General features: G+C 46.2%; 1 protein-coding gene and 1 non-coding gene across 2 annotated transcripts; both read right to left on the bottom strand.

Annotated features, from left to right (window-relative positions):
• Positions 1-7,051: 7,051 nt before the first annotated feature.
• Positions 7,052-15,183, bottom strand: RAB5B (RAB5B, member RAS oncogene family). The gene is made up of 5 exons (XM_049784078.1): positions 14,922-15,183; positions 13,361-13,512; positions 11,729-11,851; positions 9,617-9,710; positions 7,052-9,073 (listed from the first exon to the last, which is right to left on the bottom strand). The coding sequence occupies exons 1-5, from the start codon at positions 15,082-15,084 to the stop codon at positions 8,958-8,960; spliced, it is 648 nt and encodes a 215-aa protein (XP_049640035.1). The 5' UTR covers positions 15,085-15,183; the 3' UTR covers positions 7,052-8,957.
• On the bottom strand, positions 10,296-10,453 carry LOC126023306 (U1 spliceosomal RNA). Its single transcript, XR_007500476.1, has one exon. It is a non-coding gene; the product is annotated as a U1 spliceosomal RNA (small nuclear RNA).
• Positions 15,184-26,699: the final 11,516 nt, after the last annotated feature.

Raw genomic sequence — 26,699 nt, 5'->3', positions numbered from 1 at the left:
ACTTAAACTGGCTTTGCACTCAGGATCTTTCTCAGAGAGGCTAAGGGGACCCTATGGGTTTCTAGGGATAGAATCTAGGTTGGTCACGTGTAAGGCAAGCACCTTACATATTATACTACGTCTTCAGTCTCTAAGGAGCCTCTACCTTGCAGGTTGTTGCTCCCATTTGATTTTAGAGTATATAGTTCCCTATATTTGCCAGCAGTGATTCTTGAGCATAACTGAGTCTGCCCTCCCAAAAGATCCAGCAGACGTTGGTCTTTAAGGTGGGAGATAGCTTAAAGAGCTGGTATACGTGAATGTAAAGGGTCTCTTTCAATACTAACTAGCACTTGGTCCCTGAGCTCTGCTGAACTGATACCCAAATAGCTGGTCCAGGAACTCCAGCCCCACTGCACCACTATAGATACACATATACTTACAATAGGCTCAGTTTGAGGATAGAGAGGTCAGGTTTTTTTTTTTGTTTGTTTGTTTTTTTTTTTTAATTTGGCTTTGTTGTGTCAGGCCTCCCATCAAGTCCTCAACTCAACTGGGCATGGCTGCAAACAAAAGACTTCTTGTGTGATATTCAAACATGTATGCCTTGGGGCCTGGGCAATAGTACAACAGGTAGAGTGCTTACCTTTCATGTTGCCAACCCAGGCTCAAACCTTGGCACTCCATATGATCCCGTCACTGACACAGTCTAAAGTTCCGTCAGAAGACCCACTGAGAGACTCTTCCTCAGCGCAGATTGCTGACCAAACTTCTCTAATAGTGAGGGTGATATTTCTCATGCTTAGTTGTAAACATTTATTTGGCCTAAATATGAATCTCCCTTCTGCTATATTAAGTGTGTATATACTTGAGCATTTACCTCCAAATAAAAGAATTAATACAGGCAAATATAGCCTTGATTAAATTTCTCTTTACCTGGGAAACTCAGCACCAAAAGATACTTAAAAACAACTTTAGGGGTGGGCCTGGAGAGATAGCACAGCAGTGTTTGCCTTGCAAGCAGCCGATCCAGGACCTAAGGTGGTTGGTTCGAATACCGGTGTCCCATATGGTCCCCCGTGCCTGCCAGGAGCTATTTCTGAGCAGACAGCCAGGAGTAACCCCTGAGCAACGCTGGGTGTGGCCCAAAAAAAAAAAAAAAAACACCAAAAACCAAAAACAACTTTAGGGGCCGGAGAAGATAGTACAGCAGTAGGGTGTTTGCCTTGCAGGCAGCTGATCCAGGACAGAATGTGGTTCAGTTCCCAGCATCCCATATGGTCCCCCATGCCTGCCAGGAGCGATTTCTGAGCGCAGAGCCAGGAGTGACCCCTCAGCACCACCAGGTGACCCAAAAAACAAAAACAAAACTAAACTTTAATCCTCAGTCTTTTAAAAGGCCTTGTAGCTTTAAACATCCTGCTCTGTCAGATGATAGGAATGTTTGCTTTGGGACATCTCTAAGGGACTGAGTGACTCGCCAACTGATTTTTACATCAGAGTTAACATCCAAAGTTTGGCCTGGAAGTAAATTATCAGGCATAGATTTGCATCTCTTTCATATAAGTTTGTCTCTTTATTGCCCCTTTTAAAAATTGTTCCTTAGTCAGACCTTAGGAAGTTAATTATCCTCCTGGGTCTGCCATGCAGAGACCCCCACCCCCCATCCCAGGAAGGCTGCTGGTCTGAGGTGCTGGGTCAGGGCACGAGGGAGGTGCTTAGTGAAAAGAGCCCAGGAGACCGGGGAGGCTACTGACACCCCCTCACTTGACAGAGAACTCGCCAGCACAGTCCTGACCCGTGCAGACTGGGACTGAGAGGGGATAGTGCTTGGGGGCTTGGAAACTCGCCCACAGTTCATGTTTTTGGAATATGCCCACGACTTGCAGACCTGCTTCCTATGGTTACATCTGCCATGGGCACATCTCTGGGCCCTGGCACAGCCTATGTGTCAATACCTATGGGGATAAGGTTGAATAAGGCTACAGAAGGAGACAGGCTGGCAGCAGCTACTGCTCTGCATAGGAGCACTTGAGCCATTTTCTCTTTATCAATCCATCGAAGCCAGCCAGGGGTTGTAGCTGGCCAAGAGCCCGTGTGATCTCTCCAGCCAGCCCAGATCAACCATGGGGACAATATTCTCGTTGAGATACAAGGCAGGCTCCTTCCTAGCCCTATAGGACACCCACGGGGGATATTGAGCTGAAGTTGGGGGGGGGGGGAGACTTGCCTTTATTTCTGGTTCCTGGCAGCCTACGGTGATATGAGGAAGCTCAGACCTGAGCACAAAGTCAAGGAAGGGAAGGGCCAGAGGTTCACAGCTGCATGGAATCAGAGCCTCTCTTGACCATACTTTGCCTAAACCCCTCCCTTCAAACATCTAGTGATGTCAGATATTACAGCCTTTTTCTTGAGTCGTCATCTTCTTTGTTTTTTGGGTCACACCCGGCAGTGTTCATGGGTTAGTCCTGGCTCGCTCTACACTCAGAAATTGCTCCTGGCAGGCTCTTGGGACCATATGGGATGCCGGGATTCAAACCACCATAACTTCTGAATCCAAGACAAATGCCCTACCTCCACGCTATCTCTCCGGCCCCCTCCTTGAGTCTTCTTGGCCAACATTTCTGCTTCTCTGCGGATTGCTAAACCATTTCTTTCCTTCATTCAGAAAAGGCTTGTAGAGTCAGCGACCTATGCCAGCAAGGGGCACTAGTCGACAGATTAGACAGGCTAAGGCACCCACTGGCAAGATCCCTTCCTGTGGGGTTGGGGACACCCATAGGTTTCCTCATGAGTTTCACCAATCACCAGTCTCAACGCAGGTAGCCCCTAGACCAGGGAATCCCTGTCCCTTGACTAAGCCAAAGCTATAGGCAGAGCTTCGATAAGATCAGCCCCAGGGGGGAAAAAAAGTTATCTATGATAAGCCCCTAATACAAAAACCTGTTCCCTCAGGTAAAAAGGAAATTTGATAGGAAAAACTGGTTATTGCTGATTACTTTTACTATACATCAGACTTGACACCTAGGGCCTGGCCAGAGAGGAATAACGTTTTTTTTTTTTTTTTTTTTGGTTTTTGGGCCACACCCGTTTGATGCTCAGAGATTACTCCTGGCTATGCGCTCAGAAATCACCCCTGGCTTGGGGGGACCATATGGGACACAGGGGATCGAACTGCGGTCCGTCCTAGGCTAGCGCTTGCAAGGCAGATACCTTACCTTTAGCGCCACCTTCCCGGCCCCAGGAATAACTTTGAAGTGTTAAAATTTACCCTCTTTTCATCCTCTGGGCTCTTAATTGAAATGTATCTATTCATAAGGTCTACAAACTACCTAGAGGCATGTGAATTGTTTTGAAGATCAAATAGTGTATACTGATAAAGCTTCTGTTAACGAGAGATATGTTGTACTTTGCAAAGAAACAAATGTGAGCAATTTTTTATACCATAAAAAATTGTGACTGAGGCCGGCGAGGTGGTGCTAGAGGTAAGGTGTCTGCCTTGCAAGCGCTAGCCAAGGAAGGACCACAGTTCGATCTTCCCATATGGTCTCCCCAAGCCAGGGGCAATTTCGGAGCACTTAGCCAGGAGTAACCCCTGAGCATCAAACGGGTGTGGCCCGAGAAACAAACAAACAAAAAAATGCAACTGGAAAAATAAATCTCCCATATATACCCCCTAGATATTTGACCAATAAACCCAAACACACTGTTCTCCCATACAACTGCACGTGGCTCCTTATTTCATAATTCAATGTTTGCACACCCACTTTCCTTGAGAGAATTCTGAGTTCTCTAACATTTTCAGACCAAGCTAGCTGTGGCAATCCCCCTGAGCTCTCCAGGAGCAACCCAAGCACTGCCTGGTGTTGCCCCCGCAAATAAATACACACATAAAGTATGCTTTATGTAATTGACATCTTGTGTGCCCAATTCAAAGCATATCTGATTTACATAATTTAAATTTATCTATTTTTTTTTTTGGTTTTTGAGCCACACCAGGTGATTCTCAGGGGTTATCCTATGTGCTCAGAAATCGCTCCTGGCTTGGGGGACCATATGGGACCCCGGGGATGGAACTGTGGTCTGTCCTGGGCTAGCGAGGACAAGGCAGATGTCTTATCACTAGCGCCACTGCTCCGGCCCCATAAATTTATTTTTTGGTGTAATCCGGGATCCAACCCGAAAGGTATGCACTTTATCACTTAGCTACATCTGGAGTCTATAATTGGATCCTTTTTTTTTTTTTAGGCAAAAAGGTAGTGTAATAGGTAAAGGACTGGAATAATAGTACAGCCAGTAAAGCATTTGTCTTGCAAATGGCTGACCTGGTTTCTATTCTCAGGATCCCAAATGGTTCTCCCTAAGCACTGTCAGAAGTAATTCTTGAGGGGGCCAAATTGATAGTACAGCAGGAAGGGCGTGTTTGCCTTGCATGCAGCCAACCCAGGTTCGATCCCAGATATTCCATATGGTCCCAAGTCCTTCAGGAGTGACTCCTGAGTGCAGAGCCAGGAGTAACCCCTGAATATCATAGGGTGTGGCCAAAAACAAATTCTTTTTTCTTTTTTTGTTTTTGGGACACACCCGGTGGCACTCAGGTTGCTCCTGGCTCTGCCCTCAGAAATTGCTCCTTCCCAAAAACCAAAACAAAACTAACAAGCAGGGGGCCGGAGAGATAGCATGGAGGTAATAAGGCATTTGCCTTTCATGCAGGAGGTTACTGTTTCGAATCTCGGAATCCTGTATGGTCCCCCGAGCCTGCCAGGAGCAATTTCTAAGCGTGGAGCCAAGAGTAACCCGAGTGCTGCCAGGTGTGACCCAAAAACCAAAATAAATAAATAAATAAATAAATAAATAAATAAATAAATAAAGTGCTCCTGACAGGCATGGGGGGACCACACAGAATGCCGGGATACAAACCACTGTCTGTCCTGGGATCGGCTGTGTGCAAGGCAAACATCCTACCACTGTGATGTCACTCCAGCCCCCCAAAGAAGTAATTCTTGAGTGCAGAGCCAGGAGTAACCTCTGGGCTCTGCCAGGTGATTCCAAAAACAACCATAAAATGGGTCATAAAATAAAAACAAAACAAAACCAGGGGTCCAGAGTGGTGGCACAAGTGGTAGAGCATTTGCCTTGCACGTGGCTGATCCAGGACAGATCTTGGTTCGATCCCAGGTGTCCCATATGATCCCCCAAGCCAGGAGTGATTTCTGAGCACATAGCCAAGAGTAATCCCTGAGCACCACTGGGTGTGGCCCAAAAACAAATAAATGAAACTACTGGGGTTAGAGTGATAGTACAGTGGGTAGGGTATATGACTTGTACATAGCCAACATGGGTTCAATTCCTAGAACCTCATATGGTCTCCTGAGCATTGCTGAGTGTGGCTCAAAAACCAAACAATAAAAACTTAACAATCTTTTTCTGGTGCCAGAGAGATAGCATGGAGGTAGGGTGTTTGCCTTGCATGCAGAAGGACGGTGGTTCGAACCCTGGCATCCCATCTGGTCCCCTGAGACTGCCAGGAGCTATTTCTGAGCGTAGAGCCAGGAGTAACCCCTAAGTGCTGCTGGGTGTGACCCAAACACACACACACACACACACACACACACACACACACACACACACACACACACACACAACCCTATCTTTTCTAACCCCTTATACATTTTCTAAAACCTCCTTTAGATATATAAAATGGGTCTACCACTCTATTGAAAAAAAATTTTTTTTTTTTTTGGTTTTTGGGCCACACCCAGCGGTGCTCAGGGGTTACTCCTGGCTGTCTGCTCAGAAATAGCTCCTGGCAGGCACGGGGGACCATATGGGACACCGGGATTTGAACCAACCACCTTTGGTCCTAGATAGGCTGCTTGCAAGGCAAACGCCGCTGTGCTATCTCTCCGGGCCCACTCTGTTGAAAATTTACATAAACATTTGTATAACTCAAAAGTTCATAAGTTACACTTCTTCATCCAATGCCATCAATTATGAAATTGGACCAGAGGTTCAGTTTCCTTCTCATTTCCACTAGAGAAAATGAACTGTTTGAGAAAAGAAGAAAAGCGCATAAGGGTGACACCAGGATGCTATGGAGGTTAACTGAGTTTTTTGTTTTAGTTTTTGGGCCACTCCTGGCAGTGCTCAGGGATTGCTCCTGGCTCTACATTCCTGGTGGGCTCAGGGACCATATGAGATGCTGGGATGCTGGGATTGAACCCGGTTCAGCCATGTGTAAGTAGAGATTGTAGTACCCACTGTTCTCTCTCTCCAGTCCTGTTGTTTCTGACTCAAGATGTGTGTTCTTTCTTTCCCAACAGAAAAAAGAAAGGGGCCTGAGTGATAGCACAGGGGTAAATCTTCCTTGCACAAAGAGTCCCAAGTTTGATCTCAGGCATCTCATATGGTCCACCTGAGCCCGCCAAAAGTGATTCCAAAATGTAGAGCCAAGAGTAACTACTGAGCATTGCCAGGTATGACCCAAAAAGAAATGGTTGGATGGGGGGAAAAGAACACTCCAATACAATTTTTTTTTCTCCATTTTTACTTACATTAAATACATCGGTAAATCAGCAGTCGCATTCTGTTACCACGATTGTTATGTTGGAAGAGGAAGAAAGGGGGGAAAGGCAAATGCTTTCTTAGAAGCAAAAAAAAAAAAAAAAAAAAAAGGAAGAAAAAGGATACCCCTCCTTAAAAACTGATCAGAAGAAAAGAGGAGCTGGGAAATAAAATCTAAGATCCCAACCCAAACAAAGCTCAAAGAAAAGCAGAGCTGGTAATAAGTAGAAGGAAGGCAGCAGATAGGCCCAGAAGCTAAGGCCAATCCTGTTCCAAAGAGGGGCAGGGCAGGGAAAAGCCTGGAAACATGTTTCCCAAATCCAAGGAAGGAAATATCTTCACTCCTGCTCCATGGGGAATGAAGCGACTTAAGAGAGTCTTCCTAGTTCTTCCACTTTTAAGGATGCACTGAGTACTTTCGAGGTCTAGGGAGACTGGAAAGGTAAGGGGAAAAAAGTCTGTATGTTTTAGGGCCATGGGATCTAAGGCTGCCCCTGGAAGAAGAGGAATTGAGGCCTAAGTGGAAGAACGTGAGCTGGGTTCTTCAGAATCTCAGCTTCATGGATTTCTCAGCTGCTCTGGGACAGAGGCAGTCTGTAAGTCAAAAGGGCAGGAATGTTCCTATCCTAGGTCACTGTGGTCGTTCCTACCACATCTCCCAAAATTTCCTGAAAATTCTGGGCTGTAACAATGAGCTTAGAGTTCACTCTTTCCTTGATGGCTTCCTACAGACATCCTATCCTGCAACACCTGATGAGGGTTGTGAAGAGAGGTCAGATTTAGAAAGGTATTTCCCGGTGATCTGAGAAAGCTGTGAGGGACCTTCAGTGCTAATTATTCCCTGTCTAGAGGAACAGGTGATGTGAAGGGCCATAAACAGGCCTCTGTGGTACTAGCCCCTAGTGGTAAATGGAGTAAGCCACTGTTTACATGAGGGGGAGAGGCACGCAGGGAGTGGGAAGAGGGAGAAGAATGGAGGCACTAAACTGAAGGTACTAACCAAGGGGGAAGTAGGGCCCGAGGGGAGGTAGAGGACAGAACAGTCTAAACACTGGAAATAAGAATCATACCTATTTACAGGAAAATAGAAAAGACACGACAATGGGTGGATCAAACTGAATGTGAACCCTGGGAAAGAATAGAAAACCTTCCCCATTGCCTGATGCTTCTTCACTCTCCTACCTTGGCCTAAGCTATCCTGAGACCACTTTGCAGCAACTCAATTTCCCAGGAAAGGAAAACCTATATCCAAGAGCAAGGTGGGCAGGAGAGGTTAAAAATCAGAGTTGAGGAAACTAGTAGTAGAGACACACTGGGCTTGGGTAGCTGCCATAGGTATTGTACTCTATAGCCTCGGCCCAAACCTCATCTACATCTTGGGACTCTTTCCTTACAAATGTAAGAGGTTAGGTAAAGTCAATCAAAACCCTCATGAAACAAGTATCCCAACAAAACTCTCCTCAATTAAAGTGCAAACTGCAGGGGGATATAGTGGCTGGGGCTGAGGCCATCTTCGGGCCAGAGAGAAAAAACAAATGCATAAGTATAAATCAGAGGATGGGTAACAAAATCTGATCCCTCCCCCAATTAGGTCACAGCAGAGCCAAAGATGCAGGCAACCAGTGAAGATTCTTTGGAGGACTCTGGGGTCCAGAGACTTCCCCCATGAAGTGGGGGAGAGGCTACCTATGAGGCTGGACGAGGGGAAAATAGGCTTCTCCAGAATTCAGAGCCATAGATGACACTGCCATCTCCACCTCGACCCAGTTAGCTGATAATATGACCCACCTCGTGCGGAGAGCTTGCCTTCCCAGTCTCACCTCTACCAAGAAACCCTCCACACAACCAACTCATGGATTCTGCAGTGTTATCAAACTAGATAAAAACGAAAAGAAAAATGGCTCCTCCCTCCCTGCTCTGAGCTCTATACTCCCCCAAGGGCCCTGAATGGGGCTGAACTGAAAACTTTCTTCCTCAGTTCCTGGAACCACTACCTTCTTCATCCTGGGGAGAAAAGGAAACAGGGGTCAAGAACAGGGACTGACCAAAAGCAGAAGGGGAAGAGACAGGAGACAAAAAAATGTTTTCAGGAAAAATGAGGAAGAGAAGGAAAGATATGTAGGTCACTGTCTTGCACCTATAATACACAGTGAAGAAAGTTTGTTTTGGAAGGTAAGTCCTGGGGGATCTAACCCCAAGCCCCACACTAGGGGGGTTGGAGGCCAGTGGCAACAGCTGCCTGGTGTCGGTTGCTGAAGCATTAAAAAGTGCCAAGACGGAGCTGTCAGGAGGCAGCCCTTGGGAGCCAGGGCTCAGTGTGCTGTTACCATAGGGGCTGTGTGCTGAGGGGTGGGGATGGAGGTTATTTCTTAGCTCTCGTGCTAGCTCCATACTGTTTGCTGCTAGCCACCCCCTTAGTTGCTACAACACTGGCTCTTGTTCTGCTGGGACTGCTCATGGAGATCCACACCCCGGCTTCGGCCTGCTGCACCCCCCAGACTCTGGGGTTCACTCTTTGGCAACTTCTTAGCTAGAAATAAATAGAGAAAGGAATAAAATGTAATAGATTTTACTCATTCACCCCAAAGACTACTCAGTAGGGGACGTGGAAAGGGAAAGGCAAAGGTTAAAAGAATGTTCTGAGGGGCCGGGTGGTGGCGCAAGAGGTAAGGTGCCTGCCTTGCCTGCGCTAGCCTTGGACGGACCACAGTTCGATCCCCCCGCGTCCCATATGGTCCCCCAAGCCAGGAGCAACTTTTGAGCGCATAGCCAGGAGTAACCCCTGAGAATTACCGGGTATGGCCCAAAAAACCAAAAAAAAAAAAAAAAAAAAAAAAAAGAATGTTCTGAGATGGGAAGAACTACAATGTAGTTATGTAGTTTCACATGTTGTAAACTACACTGAAAATAAGAGTTCAATCTATAGCCAAAGAAAGGAGAGTTCAATGGAAGGTTAGGGTATTTCCATTGCTAATGTGTCACAGGAGAACTCCCATGTAGGCTTATGACCTGAGAGTTTTAATGATCTTGTCTAGAGGCAAAGGGAAAAGACCTCAGGCCGCTCTGACCTTACCTATTGCCAGGAAGAGGTCGTTCACGTTCATAGCTGTCTTGGCTGAAGTCTCCATAAACAATAAGCTGTTGTCATCTGCATATGCCTGCGCCTCCTGCAAGGAATGGGGTATGATGGTGCTCAGGATGTACAGTGGGAAATGAATAATGCCTTTCCACTCCCATGTAGTACCAGAGCTAGGCAATATTCTAAGTTCCCTCATCTTAACTGCCCCAGTAAGCCATCTGGCCTTGGGCCCATATTTTGCTTTTTGTTTTTGGGTAACACCCAGCAGCACTCAGGGGTTACTCCTGGCTCTACGCTCAGAAATCATTCCTGACAGGCTTGGGGGACCATATGGGATGCTGGGATTTGAACCACCGTCTGTCCTGGATCGGCAGTGTGCAAGGCAAACGCCTTACCACTGTGCTATCTCTCTGGCCCCTTGGACCCATATTTTGGTAATGACATCCTAAAAGGGTAACCTATAATCTAGACCAGAGATTTGTCATTTTTTTTCAGGTCACATCTGGTGATGGCTCAGGGCTTACTTCTGACTCTGCATTCCGAAATTATTCCTGGCAGGATCGGGGGATTGAACCTGGGTTGGCTGCAAGCAAGGCAAATGCCCTACCTGCTGTGCTCTCGCTTTGGCTCCTAGACAGGTTTTTCTTTTTTTTTTTCCTTTTTTTTTTTTTACGGGGAGAGCATGAACACAGTCTCCCACTACCGCAAATTATGCAGTTAAGTTTCCCATATTTCGGGAAATTGCAGTGGTCAGCAAAAAGAGTACAATGGATAAGCCTCACCCTGGGAAAACGATCTTTGTGACCACGGTCTTCTCTGCCTGCTAAGTATAGACAGGTGGTTTTACATTTTTTTTTGGATTTTTGGATCACACCTGGCAGCGCTCAGGGGTTACTCCTGGCTCTGTGTTCAGAAGTCGCTCCTGAAAGGAATGGGGAACCATTTGGGGTGCCGGGATTCGAACCACCATCCGTCTTAGATTGGCTGCACACAAGGCAAATGCCCTACTGTCTGTTATCTCTCCGAGCCCTAGACAGGTGCCTTCCTTTTTCCTTTTCCTTTTCCTTTTCCTTTTCCCTTCCCCTTCCCCTTCCCCTTCCCCTTCCCCTTTCCTTTCCTTTCCTTTCCTTTCCTTTCCTTTCCTTTCCTTTCCTTTCCTTTCCTTTCCTTTCCTTTCCTTTCCTTTCCTTTCCTCCCTCCCTCCCTTCCTTTTTTTATTTTTTTGATCACACCCAGCAATGCGCAGGGGCTACTCCTGGCTCTACACTCAGAAATTGCTTCTGGCAGGCTCAGGGGACCATATGGGATGCCGGGATTTGTTTTGCAAGGCAAACACCTTACCTCCATGCTATCTCTCTGGCCCCGACAGGTGCTTCTAAAGGGCCTGTGAGCCTAAAATATTCTACCCTTCGATGAATGATGATGAAAACTAAAAATGGGGCTACAGCATGGGACCAGAGGACCAACTAATAGGAGGGGAGTGAGGGGCACAGGAAGGGAATAAGGTTGGAAGGGGGCCATAAGTGATTAAGGTGAAGAAATACGGACCTAGACCACTTCATCCAACCAACAGATGACAGGAATCTTTTTTTTTTGTTTTTGGGCCACACCCGGCGCTGCTCAGGGGTGACTCCTGGCTGTCTGCTCAGAAATAGCTCCTGGCAGGCACGGGGGACCATATGGGACACCAGGATTCGAACCAACCACCTTTGGTCCTGGATTGGCTGCTTGCAAGGCAAACGCCACTGTGCTATCTCTCCGGGCCCGACAGGAATCTTAATTCTGGACAAAAGTTAAGTTGGTTGGGGCTTTTAAATTCTGAGACTTGAATAGTCCCTTACCTCAAATTCAACTGCTCCCTCCTTTCTGTTTTCATACTGGCACCCCCACAGCTGGGACTCCCCTATCCCTCTGCTCTGGAATTTTCTTGACTCCTCTAAAATCTCTGAGCTGTCATTAAGGTCAAAGTGTTGCTGTATTTAACTTGGCGAGGAACTGGGCAAGATGAATGTCTTCAGATGAGTTTTTCAGAAAGGGCAGGGTGGAAAAAAAGAGGTCCTAAACACAAAGGGATCATGTACGAGGGGACTCTGCAGGCTATCTTACTTCATACTCCACCGTGCGCTTGTTGGCCAGATCAGCTTTATTCCCCGCCAGGGCAATAACGATGCTAGGACTGGCCTGTCGCTGTAGTTCCTTTACCCAGGTCTTTGCTCGGGCAAAGGTTTCCTAGAAAAACATGATTTAAAAAAAAAAAATGAGAAAGAAAACATGAAATACTGGAATGACTGTGAATCAGAACACATAACACCCCCCCCCACCTCATCTCAAAACTTATTCCTTCCAAATGCCCTCATTGAAACCACCTGTCTCTCACCATTCATGACCTGTCTGTTCTGCTCTGCTCAGCACTAGGAAGCATAATTTGTACTTTTATTTATTTATTTTTGCATTTTGGAAAAAAAAAAAACGCTCAGGGGTTATTCCTGACTACGTGCTCAGAAATTGCTCCTGGCTCAAGGACCATATGGGATGCTGGGGGATCAAACTGCGTCCATCCTAGGTTAACACCTGCAAGGCAGACGCCCTACTGCTGGTGCCATCGCTCTGGCCCAAGTACTCTTTTATTTTACTATTCTTTTCCCCCCACACACTTTATTACTCCTTGCTATACACTCAGGAATTACTCCTGGCAGGCTTGAGGACACTATCTGCTGTATTATCTCTCCAGCTCTATTTTGCTATTCTTTTGGGGGCAGCATAGCTGGCAGTGACTGAGATGTAGTAATAGGAATCAAAACCAGGGCCTCAAAAAAGCAAGATCTATGTTCTACCATATCATTGGTTCCTTAGTTTTTCTTTCTTTTTTTTTTTTTTTTTTTGTGGTTTTTGGGTCACACCCAGCAGTGCTCAGGGGTTATTTCTGGCTCCAGGCTCAGAAATTGCTCCTGGCAGGCAGAGGACCATATGGGGCGCCGGGATTCGAACCGATGACCTCCTGCATGAAAGGCAAACGCCTTACCTCCATGCTATCTCTCCGGCCCCCTTAGTTTTTCATTTTAAGTCAGTTTTCTTTCTCCCACCTAATTCCTTTTTTTTTTTTTGTTTTTGGGCCACACCTGATGACGCTCAGGGGTTACTCCTGGCTATGCTCTCAGAAGTTGCTCCTGGCTTGGGGGACCATATGGGACACTGGGGAATCGAACCTCGGTCTGTCCTAGGCTAGTGCTGGTAAGGCAGACACCTTACCTCTAGCACCACCATGCCGGCCCCCCACCTAATTCCTATAATTAAAAATGTTCATTTTTTTATTTTTTTATTTTTTTTTTTGGTTTTTGGGCCACACCCTGTGACGCTCAGGGGTTACTCCTGGCTATGCGCTCAGAAGTTGCTCCTGGCTTCTTGGGGGACCATATGGGATGCCGGGGGATCGAACCGCGGTCCATCCTAGGCTAGCGCAGGCAAGGCAGGCACCTTACCTCCAGCGCCACCGCCCGGCCCCTTTATTTTTATTTTTTGGTTTTTGGGTCACACCCGGCAGCGTTTAAGGGTTACTCCTGGCTCTATGCTCAGAAATTGCTCCTGGCAGGCTTGGGGAACCATATGGGATGCTGGGATTCGAACCAATGACCTTCTGCATAAAAGGCAAATGCCTTACCTCCATGCTCTCTCCGGCCCCAAAAATGTTTAAGAAAATTTTAATTCTTATTAAAAGGATACTCTTCTTTACCAGCTTACCTGATTAGTAATATCATAAACCACAATTGCAGCTTGGGCACCTCTGTAGTACATAGGGGCCAAGCTATGGTATCGCTCCTGCCCAGCTGTGTCCCAGATCTCAAATTTGACTGTTGTGTCATCTAGACAGACAGATTGGGTGAGGAAGGCAGCTAGAGATGAAAGAACAGAGAGGAAAAAATTGTAAGTGGGAGGAGAAATGTGAACATCCTATAACCCTTTCAAAATAACTCTATTCTCAGTCCATGACCAGTTACCTCTACCCAGGCCAAAGGTTTAGTGTTCTACTTATACAACTTTTTGCACCCCCCTTTTTTGGGTCAAACCCAGTGGCATTCAGTGGTTACTCCTGGTTCTGTGCTCAGAAGTCATTCCTGGCAGGCTCGGGGGACCATATGGGATGCCAGGATTCGAACCAAGGTCTGTCCTGTGTTTGCTGCGTGCAAGGCAAATGCCTTACCGCTGTGCTATAGCTCTGGCCCCCAGCCATTTCTTTTCCATATAATCTTCTCTGGTTCAAGAAGACATCTCCAAGTGGGTTAGTAAAAGATGGGGAGGAAAAATATGGGAATTTAAATAAAATATTCTTTATTAAATCAGCACCCTATTTTGGGGTAATGGGAGGGAGAAGGCAGCAAAGGTGGGAAAGGAAAATACTATTTATAATTAGTATTTAGTTCCAGGAGGTGCTATGGGCTTAGGTTCTGAGGGTTGAATCTGGATAGGCCATGTGCAAAGCAAACACCCTACCAACGTACGTTCTCTCCAGCCCCTCATTAAAGAAGCTTTCCAAACATACATATCTGCATTGTCAAATTGATTCAACCTCCAATATTAATCAGCAGATTGAGTGTAGGGTCTAAGCATGTACAGTATGAAAATGTTCCCCAGTGATTTTGATGTACATTTGTAATTACAAATCACTACTTCAAACCAAGCTTGCTCAAGCTAACACTCAAATGAAAACTAGGGTTAAGAGCAGGAAGCTAGATTGTGATAAACAATATTAATTTCCAAGGTTAAAGTATTATTTTGCTTTTGGGCCACACCTGGCAGCGCTCAGGGGTTACTCCTGGCTCTTCGCTCAGAAATTGCTCCTGGCAGGCTCAGGGGACCATATGGGATGCTGGAGAGCAAATCTGGGTCCGTCCTCGGAAGTGTGCTGTGCTGTCACTCTGGCCCAGTATTTTCCTTCTAGTTAAGAAAATAGCTGGTTTTTGGCATTGTGGCATTTTTGTTTCATTTAAGAATTTCCATTCCAGAAAACTAAAATGACCAGCCCCACAAATAAGTTCCTAGATCTGCCTTCATTAGACAAAGCATAGGGGCTGGAGAGAGAGCATGGAGGTAGGGTGTTGGCTTTGTATGTAGAAGGACGCTGGTTTGAATCCCAGCATCCCATATGGTCCCTTGAGCCTACTAGGAGCGGTTTCTGAGAGTAGAGCCAGGAGTAACCCCTGAGTGATGCAAGGTGTGACTCAAAAACCAAAACAAACAAAAAAACCAAACCAAACCAAAAAAAGACAAAGCACTGAACATCATCTTTCCTGGAGGAACTTACCTCCAATAGTACTCTCCTGGTACTCGTGGAACTGCCCTTTGACAAAACGTAATACCAGGCTAGACTTCCCCACTGCAGATTCACCAAGCAGGACCAATTTGAATTGGCATATTTTGCTGGCCTGGGGCTGCCCGTTGGGCCTTGCTGTGCTTCTGCTAGTCATGGTTATATATCAGAGTGGACAAGGGTGGAGGGAGGGGGGTGCCACAAAGCGGCAGAGGGGGGAAGGGGGAGGGGAGGGGACCTCCAGGCTTCAACAGTCCTGAAAGACAAAAAGGTGGATAAAATTAAACATAAACATATGCCACTTTTTTCATAGGGGGAGAACGGCATTCCCAGTGGTGTTTAGGGATTATTCCTGGCTCTGCACTTAGGAGTCATTCCAGGTGGGCTCAGGGAAACCTATGGGATGCTGGGGATCAAACCTGAGCTGGACTTGTGCAAGGCAAATGCTTCCCCACTTAGGGCTTACTTTTTTTTTTTTTCAAATAAACTTAATTAAATGACTGTGGCATAGTTCAAAGTTGTCACGATTGAGTTCCAGTTATACAATGTTCAATACCCACCCCTTCACCACTGCACATTTCCCATCACCAAATCCCATTTCCTTCTCACCCCTCTATGGCAGATATTTTCTTCTCTCTCTTCCTTTTTTCCCTTAGATACTAGAGTTTGCAATATTGTTTTTTTGTTTTTGTTTTTGGGCCACACCCATTTGACGCTCAGGGGTTACTCCTGGCTATGCGCTCAGAAGTCGCTCCTGGCTTGGGGGACCATATGGGACGCCAGGGGATCGAACCGTGGTCTGTCCTAGGCTAGCGCAGGCAAGGCAGGCACCTTACCTCTAGCGCCACCGCCCAGCCCCAGTTTGCAATATTGTTAATTAGGGGTATCTTGCATATCCTTTTACCTCCTTTTAGCACCTAGTTCTTATTATTTTTTTGGATTTTTGGGCCACACCTGGAAGCACTCAGGTGTTACTCCTAGCTCTGTGCTCAGAAATTGCTCCTTGTAGACTTGGGGGACCATACGGGATGCTGAGGACTGAATCCAGGTCAACTGCATGCAAGGCAAATGTACTCCTCTCTGTGCTCCAGCCCAGCACCTAGTTCTTGTCCAGAGTGAACATTTCCAACTCTCAATGTCATAGTGTTCCTTCTCTGACCTAACTGCATTCTCCTGTTCTTTGTGGTAAGCTTCCTACCATGCACCAGCCCTCCAGTCCTTATCTTACTATTTTTGGGTATTATTAACATACTACAAAAACATTTTCCCACAAATGAGTGTGATCATTCTACCCTTCTCCCTCCTGCTTATTTCACTGAGCTAGTCAATACTCTATCCATGTATAAGCAGCTTTCATGACTTTTCTTAATGGCTACATAGTATTCCATTGTGTAGATGTACCGTTGTGTCTTTACCCACTCATCTGTTTTCAGGTACTTGGGTTGTTTCCAGATTCTGGCTATTGTGAAAAGTGCTGCACTGAACATAGGGGTGTAGATGCCTTTTCTGCATTGTCTTGGGTATATTCTTAGGAGTGATGCTGCTCAGAGACATGGAAACTCAATTTCTAGGGTTTTTTTTGTTTTTGTTTTTGTTTTTGGCCACACCCAGCGGTGCTCAGGGGTTACTCCTGGCTGTCTGCTCAGAAATAGCTCCTGGCAGGCATGGGGGCCATATTGGATACTGGGATTCGAACCAACCATCTTAGGTCCTGGATCGGCTGCTTGCAAGGCAAACACTGCTGTGCTATCTCTCCGGGCCTAATTTCTAGTTTTTGGGTTTTTTTTTTTTTTTGTTTTTTGTTTTTTTTTTGGGGGGGCCACACCCGGCGATGCTCAGGGGTTACTCCTGGCTGTCTGCTCAGAAATAGCTCCTGGCAGGCACGGGGGACCATATTGGATACCGGGATTCAAACCAACCACCTTTGGTCCTGGATCAGCTGCTTGCAAGGCAAACACCGCTGTGCTATCTCTCCGGGCCTAATTTCTAGTTTTATAAGAAATGTCCATTATTGTTTTCCACAAAGGCTGAGCCAGTCCACATTCTCAGCAACAGTGCACGAGTCCCTTTCTGCGCCAGCACTGGCTGTTCTTGTACTTTTTGTGTGTGCCAGTCTTTGGTATGAGATATCTCCTTATTTTTATTTGCATCTCCCTGATGATTAGTGATGTAGAGCATTTTTCTCATGTGCCTTGGGGCCATATATATTTATCACTTCTCCCCATTTTTTGATGGGTTTAAATTTTTTTCTTGTTAAGTTCTAAACGTGCCTTTATATATTAATTTTTTTGTTTGGCTTTTTTTTTTTTTTTTGATATTTGGTTTTTGGGTCACACCCGGCAGCGCTCAGGGGTTCCTGGTTCTATGCTCAGAAATTGCCCCTGGCAGGCTCAGGGGATCATACGGGATGCCGGGATTCAAACCACCGTCCTTCTGCATGCAAGGCAAACGCCTTACCACTGTGCTATCTCTCTGGCCCAGGCAGGGCTTACTCTTAATTCTGTACCCAGGGATCACTAATGGCACTCCTGGAGATTACATGGGCGCTGGGGATAAAACCAATGCAAGGCAAGTGCCATACCTCCTATACCCAGTTTAGTTTTCCTCAGACATCTCCCCTTACGTCTCCCAGTGCCATTTGAGCTCTGATCACTTTAGGGGAATTAAAAGAGTATTGCCATTTCTTTGCTATTAAAATTTACCGCATTTTCCAGAGTATAAGACGATCCCCTAAGTTTGCAGTTAAAACATAGGTTTAGGGCCCGGAGAGATAGCACAACGGCGTTTGCCTTGCAAGCAGCCAATCCAGAACCAAAGATGGTTGGTTCGAATCCTGTTGTCCCATATGGTATGGTCCCCTGTGCCTGCCAGGAGCTATAGACAGCCAGGAGTAACCCCTGAGCACTGCCGGGTGTGGCCCAAAAACCCAACCCCCCCCCCAAAAAAAAAACCCATAGGTTTAGGCCTATATTCGCTGTATCAGACAGAAAGTTCCTGTGCTGCAACTGTATGTACCACAGTGAGCCAATCACAACAAGCAAAGGTTCAAAGGTTCTACTGTACAAGACTTCCTCTCTGACTCTGGCCAATCTGAGCAGGCTTTTGACAGTGTAGATTCGGGTCCAGAACATTGTCTAATTTGCATGCATAAAAAGCCTGCTTGGATTGGCTGAGCCAGAGAGGCTGTCTGAGCAGCCTTGCAGTGATTGGTGCAGGATCGAGTTGGAAAATTCATTTTGTGGCAATATTCAGACAATTTTCATTTAGCGGCATATTGAAACATTTTTCGGGATATACTCGGCGTATAAGATGACCCCCAATTTTCGGTTGACTTTTTTTTTTGTTTCAAAAGTCGTCTTATACGCCGGAAAATATGGTAGCTTTTAAGTCACCCACTATTGGCATGTCAACACTTTTGGGACTGGGAGATTAGCTCAATGCTGAATTCAATGCTGGAGGCCTGGGTTCAATGTTTCATACTGTGTGATCCCCTAAAACCATCAGTCATGAGCACAAAGCCAGAAATAACCCCTGAATGGGGCCGAAGTGATAGCACAGCAATAGAGCATTTGCCTAGATAGACCCTAGATAGACCCAGGTTTTATCCTTGACATCCCATATGGTTCCCAGAGCCTGCCAGGAGCAATTTCTCAAAAAGCCAAGAATAACCCCTGAGTGCTGCTGGGTGTGGCCCAAAAACAAAAACAAAAAAGAAATAACCCCTGAATACCACCAGATTTGGTTCCAAACCCACCCCCAATATCCAAAAAATAAGAAAAAAAAAGTTACACTTCTGAAAGGCTCCTGGGCAACTGCCACTCAGTAGCGAGAATAAAGAACAAGAAAACAGGGGCCGGGCGGTGGCGCTAAAGGTAAGGTGCCTGCCTTACCTGCGCTACCCTAGGACAGACCACGGTTCGATCCCCCGCGTCCCATATGGTCCCCCAAGCCAGGAGCGACTTCTGAGCGCATAGCCAGGAGTAACCCCTGAGCGTCACCGGGTGTGGCCCAAAAACCAAAAAAAAAAAAAAAAAAAAAAAAAAAAAGAACAAGAAAACAAGAACTTAGAGCCAGAGAGATAGCACAGCAGGTAGGGCATTTGCCTTGCATGGAGCCAACCAGGTTCATTCCCTGGCACCACATATGGTCCCCAAATCCTGCAAGAAATTAATCTTCAACACTGACCACAGAGCCAGAAGCAACTGAGCATTCCCAGGTATAGGCCCCAAACCAGAAATAAGCAAAACCTGGGGCCGGGCGGTGGCGCTGGAGGTAAGGTGCCTGCCTTACCTGCGCTAGCCTAGGAGACGGACCGCGGTTCGATCACCCGGCGTCCCATATGGTCCCCCAAGCCAGGAGCGACTTCTGAGCGCATAGCCAGGAGTAACCCCTGAGCGTTACCGGGTGTGGCCCAAAAACCAAAAAAAAAAAAAAAAAAAAAAAAAAAATAAGCAAAACCTTATTTTTGCCAACTGCCAACTGCCAATAGACAAGAGTGAGTTACAGTGAGAGCACTTTTTAGTTGTCTATTAATTTCCCAGCATGCTTTTTAAATTTTTTTGGATTTTGGACACCTGGTGGTACTCTGGGGTTATTCCTGGCTTTGCACTCAAGAATTACTCTTGGCAGTGCTCAGGGGCAACATGTGGGGTGCTGGGGATTGAACTTAGTCAACTGCATGCAAGGGAAACACCGTACCTATTGTCCTATCCCTCTGGCTCCCCACATCACAGCTTTAAAAGCAACCTATTTCCCAACTATCTCCAGCCTCTAGTCTTTCTCAGCAGTATTCTGAGGCTCAGAAAGCCACTCCTGACATCATGTGGCTGGGGCACTTGATGCATTGCTACCCATGCCCAGATACTAGGGGGCCATCAGCATTCCTGCCGTGGTGTTCCAAGGATTAGACGGTGCCTGGGATTGAATATGGGACCCCATGCATGCAATCCATGGCTTGGAGCTAACTGCTCAACTTTTAACTGGCTTGAATCCAGATTCACCCACAGGCAGATAAGATCCTCCATAGTTCTTACTGCTGGCATTAGCATTCCAGTCCTCACTCTCTTTCAGTCTATCCTTTTCTGGTCAAAGATGAGAAGTGGGGCTGCAGTAATAGTAAGCGGGTAGGGTGCTTGCCTTGTATGCAGCTGACAGGTTTTATCCCTGGCATCCAGAGCACCACCAGAGTGATTCCTGAGTTCAGAGCCAGGAATAAATCCCAAGCATTTCTGGGATTTCCCCCCCCTCAAAAAAGAGTTGAGAGCAAAACATAAGCAATAGACCACATATCATATCAGCTTTATGCCTTATTTTTTAGGCCACATCCAGTGACACGCAGGGGTTACTCCTGGCTCTGAGCTCAGAAATTGCTCCTGGCTCGGGGGACCATATGGGATGCTGGGGGTGTCCTAAGTCAGCTGCGTGCAAGGCAAACGCCCTACCACTGTGCCACCGCTCTGGCCCCCACTTTCTGCTTCTTTTACCACTTTTCCAAATCTGAGGGGAAGTAGGTTTAACCCATTCTCAACTTGCATGTCTTCCTGGTGACTGTGGATTATATTACCCATTACAATAAACAGGCCCAACAGATGTAGTTTTGTCCAAATCAGAAGCAGAGAAAGGTATATCTTCTAAACCAGTGGTTCCCAAATAAGGTCTACTGACCATTACTTAAATAAAATTATACTCAGGGCAGAAGTAACAATATGTTTAAGCTTTGCATACAGCCGACCTCGGTTCAATCTGATATCCTATGTGGCCCAAGCTGCTGTGGACTAGCTTGCATGACCCTCCACCCAGGCAAAAAAGAAAAAAAATTAACATAAGATGCTCCATGATTAGCTCTTTATTTTTCAAACTTATGGTGCTCAGGAATCACTCCTGGTGAGTACTCAGAGGCCATTTGTGCTGACAGGGACTGAATTAGGGTTGGCCATAGAAAGGCTAGTGCCCCTATACTAGCTCTCTGGCTCCAACTGGTAAGCTCTTACTGACATTCTTTTTTTTGTTTGTTTTTTTTGGGCCACACCCAGCTGTGCTCAGGGGTTACTCCTGGCTATCTGCTCAGAAATAGCTCCTGGCAGGCACGGGGGACCATATAGGACACCAGGATTTGAACCAACCACCTTAGGTCCTGGATCGGCTGCTTGCAAGGCAAACACCGCTGTGCTATCTCTCCGGGCCCTGACATTCTTTTTCTTTTGGGCCACACCCGGTGATGCTCAGGGGTTACTCCTGGCTATGCGCTCAGAAATTGCTCCTGGCTTGGGGTACCATAGGGGATGCCAGGGATCAAACCGCGGTCTATCCTAGACTAGCTAGCATGGGCAAGGCAGACATCTTACCACTTGCGCCACCTGCTCCAGCCCCTAACATTCTTTTTTTTTTTTTTTTAAAGAACTGGAAGGCACCTTCGGGCCTCGAACCATCAAAGATGACTGTAAAGCCAAGTTTGCTGAAGTAACCGCTGAGCTAAAGCCAGTCCCCTAACATTCTTGGTTTTTTTTTTTTTTTTTTTTTTTTTTTTTTGGTTTTTTTTGGGCCACACCCTGTGACGCTCAGGGGTTACTCCTGGCTATGCGCTCAGAAGTTGCTCCTGGCTTCTTGGGGGACCATATGGGACGCCGGGGGATCGAACCGCGGTCCGTCCTAGGCTAGCGCAGGCAAGGCAGGCACCTTACCTCCAGCGCCACCGCCCGGCCCCCAGTCCCCTAACATTCTTTTTGTTTTGTTTTTTTTTGTGCCACACTTAATGAAGCTCAGGGTGACTCCTAGCAATGCTTGAGGGTTAAATAAAAGATGTCTTTAGTATAGTATAAATAAATACTATTATTTAGGGCCCTGATTTATAGAAAAATGAACACTAAAGTATATTTCAACATTAATTATCAATATATTCTGAAAAAAGCAGTCATATGTAGTCAGAGAAAATTCAGGGATTAAACCATCAGTTCTTTTGGTTTTGAAGTCACACCCAGCAATGCTCAAAGATCACTTCTGGCAGCACTCATGGTATATATGCAGTGCCGGGGAATGAATCGAGTTGGGCTATGTGCAATGTAAGCACATAAGAGTACAGAGGTGGGCCCGGAGAGATAGCACAGCGGTGTTTGCCTTGCAAGCAGCCGATCCAGGACCTAAGGTGGTTGGTTCGAATCCCGGTGTCCCATATGGTCCCCCGTGCCTGCCAGTAGCTATTTCTGAGCAGACAGCCAGGAGTAATCCCTGAGCACTGCTGGATGTGGCCCAAAAACAAAAACAAAAACAAACAAACAAAAAAAGAGTACAGAGGTATAGTCTCTGTATAGTCTCTGTGCCTATGACCCTAGTTTGAGGCTTGGTACTACATGGTTCCCTGAGCACTGAGTTGGAAGTGCCTCTGCATGTACTGATGTACAAAAAGCACCCATAGGAAAGAGGTGAAGAAATATACGAAAAAAGTAGTGCAAAAAGGGCCCGAAGAGATAGCACAGCGGTGTTTGCCTTGCAAGCAGCCCATCCAGGACCAAAGGTGGTTGGTTCAAATCCCGGTGTCCCATATGGTCCCCCGTGCCTGCCAGGAGCTATTTCTGAGCACACAGCCAGGAGTAACCCCTGAGCAACGCCGGTGTGGCCCAAAAACCAAAAAAAAAAAAAGGAGTGCAAAAAGGAAGTCAAAAGAGAAATGAGGAATGACCCCAAAAGACCCAAGGCAAAATAGACTAAGGTAGAACTGAATAAATTGCTCTGATCCTAATAAGTATTCTGTAGTCTCCCTAGATCAGTCCTAAGAATCCAGATATGCGGGCTGGGCGGTGGCGCTAAAGGTAAGGTGCCTGCCTTGCCTGCGCTAGCCTTGAACGGACCGCGGTTCGATCCCCCTGTGTCCCATATGGTCCCCCAAGCCAGGAGCAACTTCTGAGTGCATAGCCAGGAGTAACCCCTGAGCGTTACTGGGTGTGGCCCAAAAACCAAAAACCAAAAAAAAAAAAAAAGAATCCAGATATGCATGTGCCATTCTGTGATGTTTTCAATACTCTATAAAATGGTTAAAAGTAAAATGAGGGGCTGGAGAGATAGCATGGAGGTCAGGCATTTGCCTTTCACGCAAAAGGTCATTGGTTTGAATCCCAGCATCCCATATGGTCCCCCGAGCCTGCCAGGAGTGATTTCTGAGTGTAGAGCCAGGAGTAACCCCTGAGCACTGCCAGGCCCAAAAACCAAAAAAAAAAAAAAAAAAAAAAAAAAAGTAAAATGATACAGTACGTTTTTTTTGTTTGTTTTTGGGTCACACCTGGCAGTGCCTTAGCTCTATGCTATCTCTCCAGCCCCAATACAGTAAGCTTTTTTTTTATATAGTTAAATTTATTCAATTTAAATCATTATTAAGGATAAGGAGAAAGCACAATGAGTTACATCACATGTTTTATACATAAGAGCTCCAAGTTCAATCACCACATGTCCCCAGACCCTCAAACACTGAGCCAGTGTAGTCACCCTCAGGTATGACACCCCATCATCAAAAAAAAAGGGGGGGAGGGGCCCAAAGAAATAGACAGAGGTAAGGCATTTGCCTTACATGCAGAAGGATGGCGGTTCGAACCCCGGCATTCCATATGCTCCCCCAAGCCTGCCAGGAGCGATTTCTGAGCATTGAGCCAGGAGTAACCCCCGAGTGCTGCTGGGTGTGACCCAAAAACCAAAAACAAACAAACAAAAAAGGGCAGAGTGCAAGATTAGCATGCAGGAGCCCAGGTTCAATCCCTGGCACTGCATGATCTTCCAAAGCACTGATGGGATAGACCTCTGCATACTGTACTATGATACTGCATGGCCCCTGAGTAACAGAGGGTGCAGCCCAAAATCCTATGCCACTCCCCAAAAAAGGTAGATGTGTGGTTAGAGAAATAATAAAGTGATTAAGGTGCTTGCCTTATAAGAGAACAACCCCATCCCTGGCACATGATTCCTCACATATCCCCACCCCCAGCACAGAGCCCTCAAGCCATCCCTTGGAGAAATAAAATGAGTAATCTGTGGGGAAGAGACAGTGATTTCTGAAAAGAGGGTAGCAGGTCAAATAATGTTGAGATCTAAGACTATGGTTACTACTAAAGCATTTCTAGGTGAAATTAAGATGAGTGCTAAATATAGTTCTCCAACTCTACTACTAAAGTCATGGAGCAATTATGAAAATGGGAAGCTGAAACAGTCTCATGTCCTAGAGTTTAGGAATCTGGCAAATCTGATTTTTATTCTCTGCTTTGCTCATTAACCCACAATGATCTTAGGATACTCCCTTTGCCCCTAAGCTTCAACTTTCTTATCTGTAAGAATTCTGGAGTGTGGAGGAGAATAGGAGAAAGTAGAAAAGAATTTAAACTCACTTCCAAAAACTTTAAAATTTAAAATTCTTTATTTACTTAGGGATTCTTAGCATCTGTAAAGATGAATTTTGGGCCTGGAGAGATAGCACAGCGCCATTTGCCTTGCAAGCAGGCGATCCAGGACCAAAGGTGGTTGGTTCGAATCCCGGTGTCCCATATGGTCCCCCGTGCCTGCCAGGAGCTATTTCTGAGCAGACAGCCAGGAGTAACCCCTGAGCAATGCCGGGTGTGGCCCAAAAGCCAAAAAAAAAAAAAAGATGATTTTTGGGGTCGTACAGGGGGAGGCTACAGGTTCCCAGCTGTGTGCAGGGGTTTTGTTTACTCCTGGCTCTGTGCTCAGGGATCACTCCTGGTAAGGTTCAGAGCCCAGGATCAAACCTAGGTCAGCCACTTGCCAAGCAAGTGTTTCACTCAGTGTACTTACTACCACTCCAGCCCCCCAGTGAAAATTTTTATTTATTTCAGATCACATCCAAGAGTGCTCCTGTGGGGTGTTGGGTGGGGGTCACTCCTGGCAGTGGTTAGGGAACCATGCAGTGCTGAGAATTTATTTTGGGGTCACAGTCAGTGATGTCCTGGTTCTACACTCACTTTGTGGCAGTGTGCTCAGGGAATGCTGGCCAGCTGCAAGGCAAGTTTTAGCCACTGTACATACTATAGCTTCAGCACTGAATCTGAACTGAATCTAAGATTCTAACGTAAGAAGGAGAAATCATTCTTATTACTTTTTTGTTTTTTGGTCACCCAGCAGCATTCAGAAATTGTTCCTGGCAGGTTCGGGGGACCATATGGGATGCTGGGAATCAAACCGGGTTCATCCGGGGTTGGATGCATGGAAGGCAAATGCCCTACTGCTGTGCTATCGCTCTGGCCCCAAATTATCTTTTTTTGTTTTTATTTTTGGGCCACAGTGGAGGTACTCAGTGGCCACTCCTGATGTTCAAGGGTCTGTACCAAGGACTAAACGAAGGTTGGTTGTGTGCAAGTGCCTTTCTCCCTGTACTATCTCTCTGGTTATATGGAAAATTATTTTTAAAAATATGTGGGGGGGGGCAAAGCTTGGGGGGCCCTATGGAATGCCGGGGGGATCGAACCTTGGTTTGTCCTAGGTTAGTGCTTGCAAAGGCAGACGCCTTACCTCTAGTGCCACCACTCCGGCTTCTAAACCTTGATCTTTAACTGCAACAATTAGAGAATTATTGTGTTTCTTACTCAAAGATTTTCAAATGATCAAGGTAGAGAAATGATATAATACACATGAGATTCAATTTGATTATTTCTCTTATATTCCAGTGATTTTCTGCTTTAAGTCAAAACAGAAAGTTAAATGACCCATTGGTGGTAAAAAACAAGTTAAGTCCTGGCCAAGAAATCAAGTATGACGTTATTTAATTCAAAACAGGGGGCGAAGAGATAGCACAGCTGTAGGGTGTTTGCCTTGCAAATGACAATGGCTTCAGTCCATTGGGAAAGAATGAGGAAGACGAAAGGGCAAGTTTTTGGTTTTTGTTTGTTTGTTTTGGGACCATACCGGGTAAAGCTGAAGGCTTACTCATCATGGCAGGGCTTGAGGACCATTTCGTGCAGGGGAATCAAACCCAAATGCGTGTAAGGCAAATACAATTGATCCAGCTCCAGAGTTCATTTGTTAGGTCCCCTTCTGCTCCCCTTCTGCTTGGTAGTTTTTTTTTTTTTTTTTTTTTTTTGGTTTTTTGGGTCACACCCGGCGGTGCTCAGGGGTTACTCCTGGCTGTCTGCTCAGAAATAGCTCCTGGCAGGCACGGGGGACCATATGGGACACCGGGATTCGAACCAACCACCTTTGGTCCTGGATCGGCTGCTTGCAAGGCAAACGCCGCTGTGCTATCTCTCCGGGCCCAGCTTGGTAGTTTTAGTCCCTATGCCAACTATAGCAGATTATTACTTAGTAATAGTGGCTGGATTCCAGGTATAAAGGCCTCAGGGCTCTATCCTATTCCCAAATGTTAGCCATCCTAAGGTCAGTTCGACAGATGAGAAGCAGTCTAGGGCAGTAAAGGGCTCAAAGGGCTGGAGTGTATACTTTACATGAAGGAGTTCCCCCACCCCATGCACCAGCAGGAATGATCCTTAAGCGCCCAATCAAGTATAGCCCCAGTCCAGTATGGCCTCAAATCCCTTCCCCAAAAGAAAAGACAATCTAGAGATCCTTTAGTCCAATTTGTATTTATAAGTAAGAGGGAAATGGAGAGCCTGTTTAGAGTACAGGCAGGGGTCGGGTGGGGAGGAGGAAGACTTGGGACATTGGTGATGGGAATGTTGCACTGGTGATGGGGGGTGTTCTTTACACGACTGAAACCCAAACACAATCATGTATGTAATCAAGGTGTTTAAATAAAAAAAAAGAATAAAAAAAATTAAAAAAAGA

This window comes from Suncus etruscus, chromosome 11 (genome assembly GCF_024139225.1).
Source record: "Suncus etruscus isolate mSunEtr1 chromosome 11, mSunEtr1.pri.cur, whole genome shotgun sequence".
Taxonomy (NCBI): Eukaryota; Metazoa; Chordata; class Mammalia; order Eulipotyphla; family Soricidae; genus Suncus; species Suncus etruscus.
The sequence above is the reverse complement of the archived record's forward strand: the minus strand, read 5'-3'. Positions and strand labels throughout refer to the sequence as shown.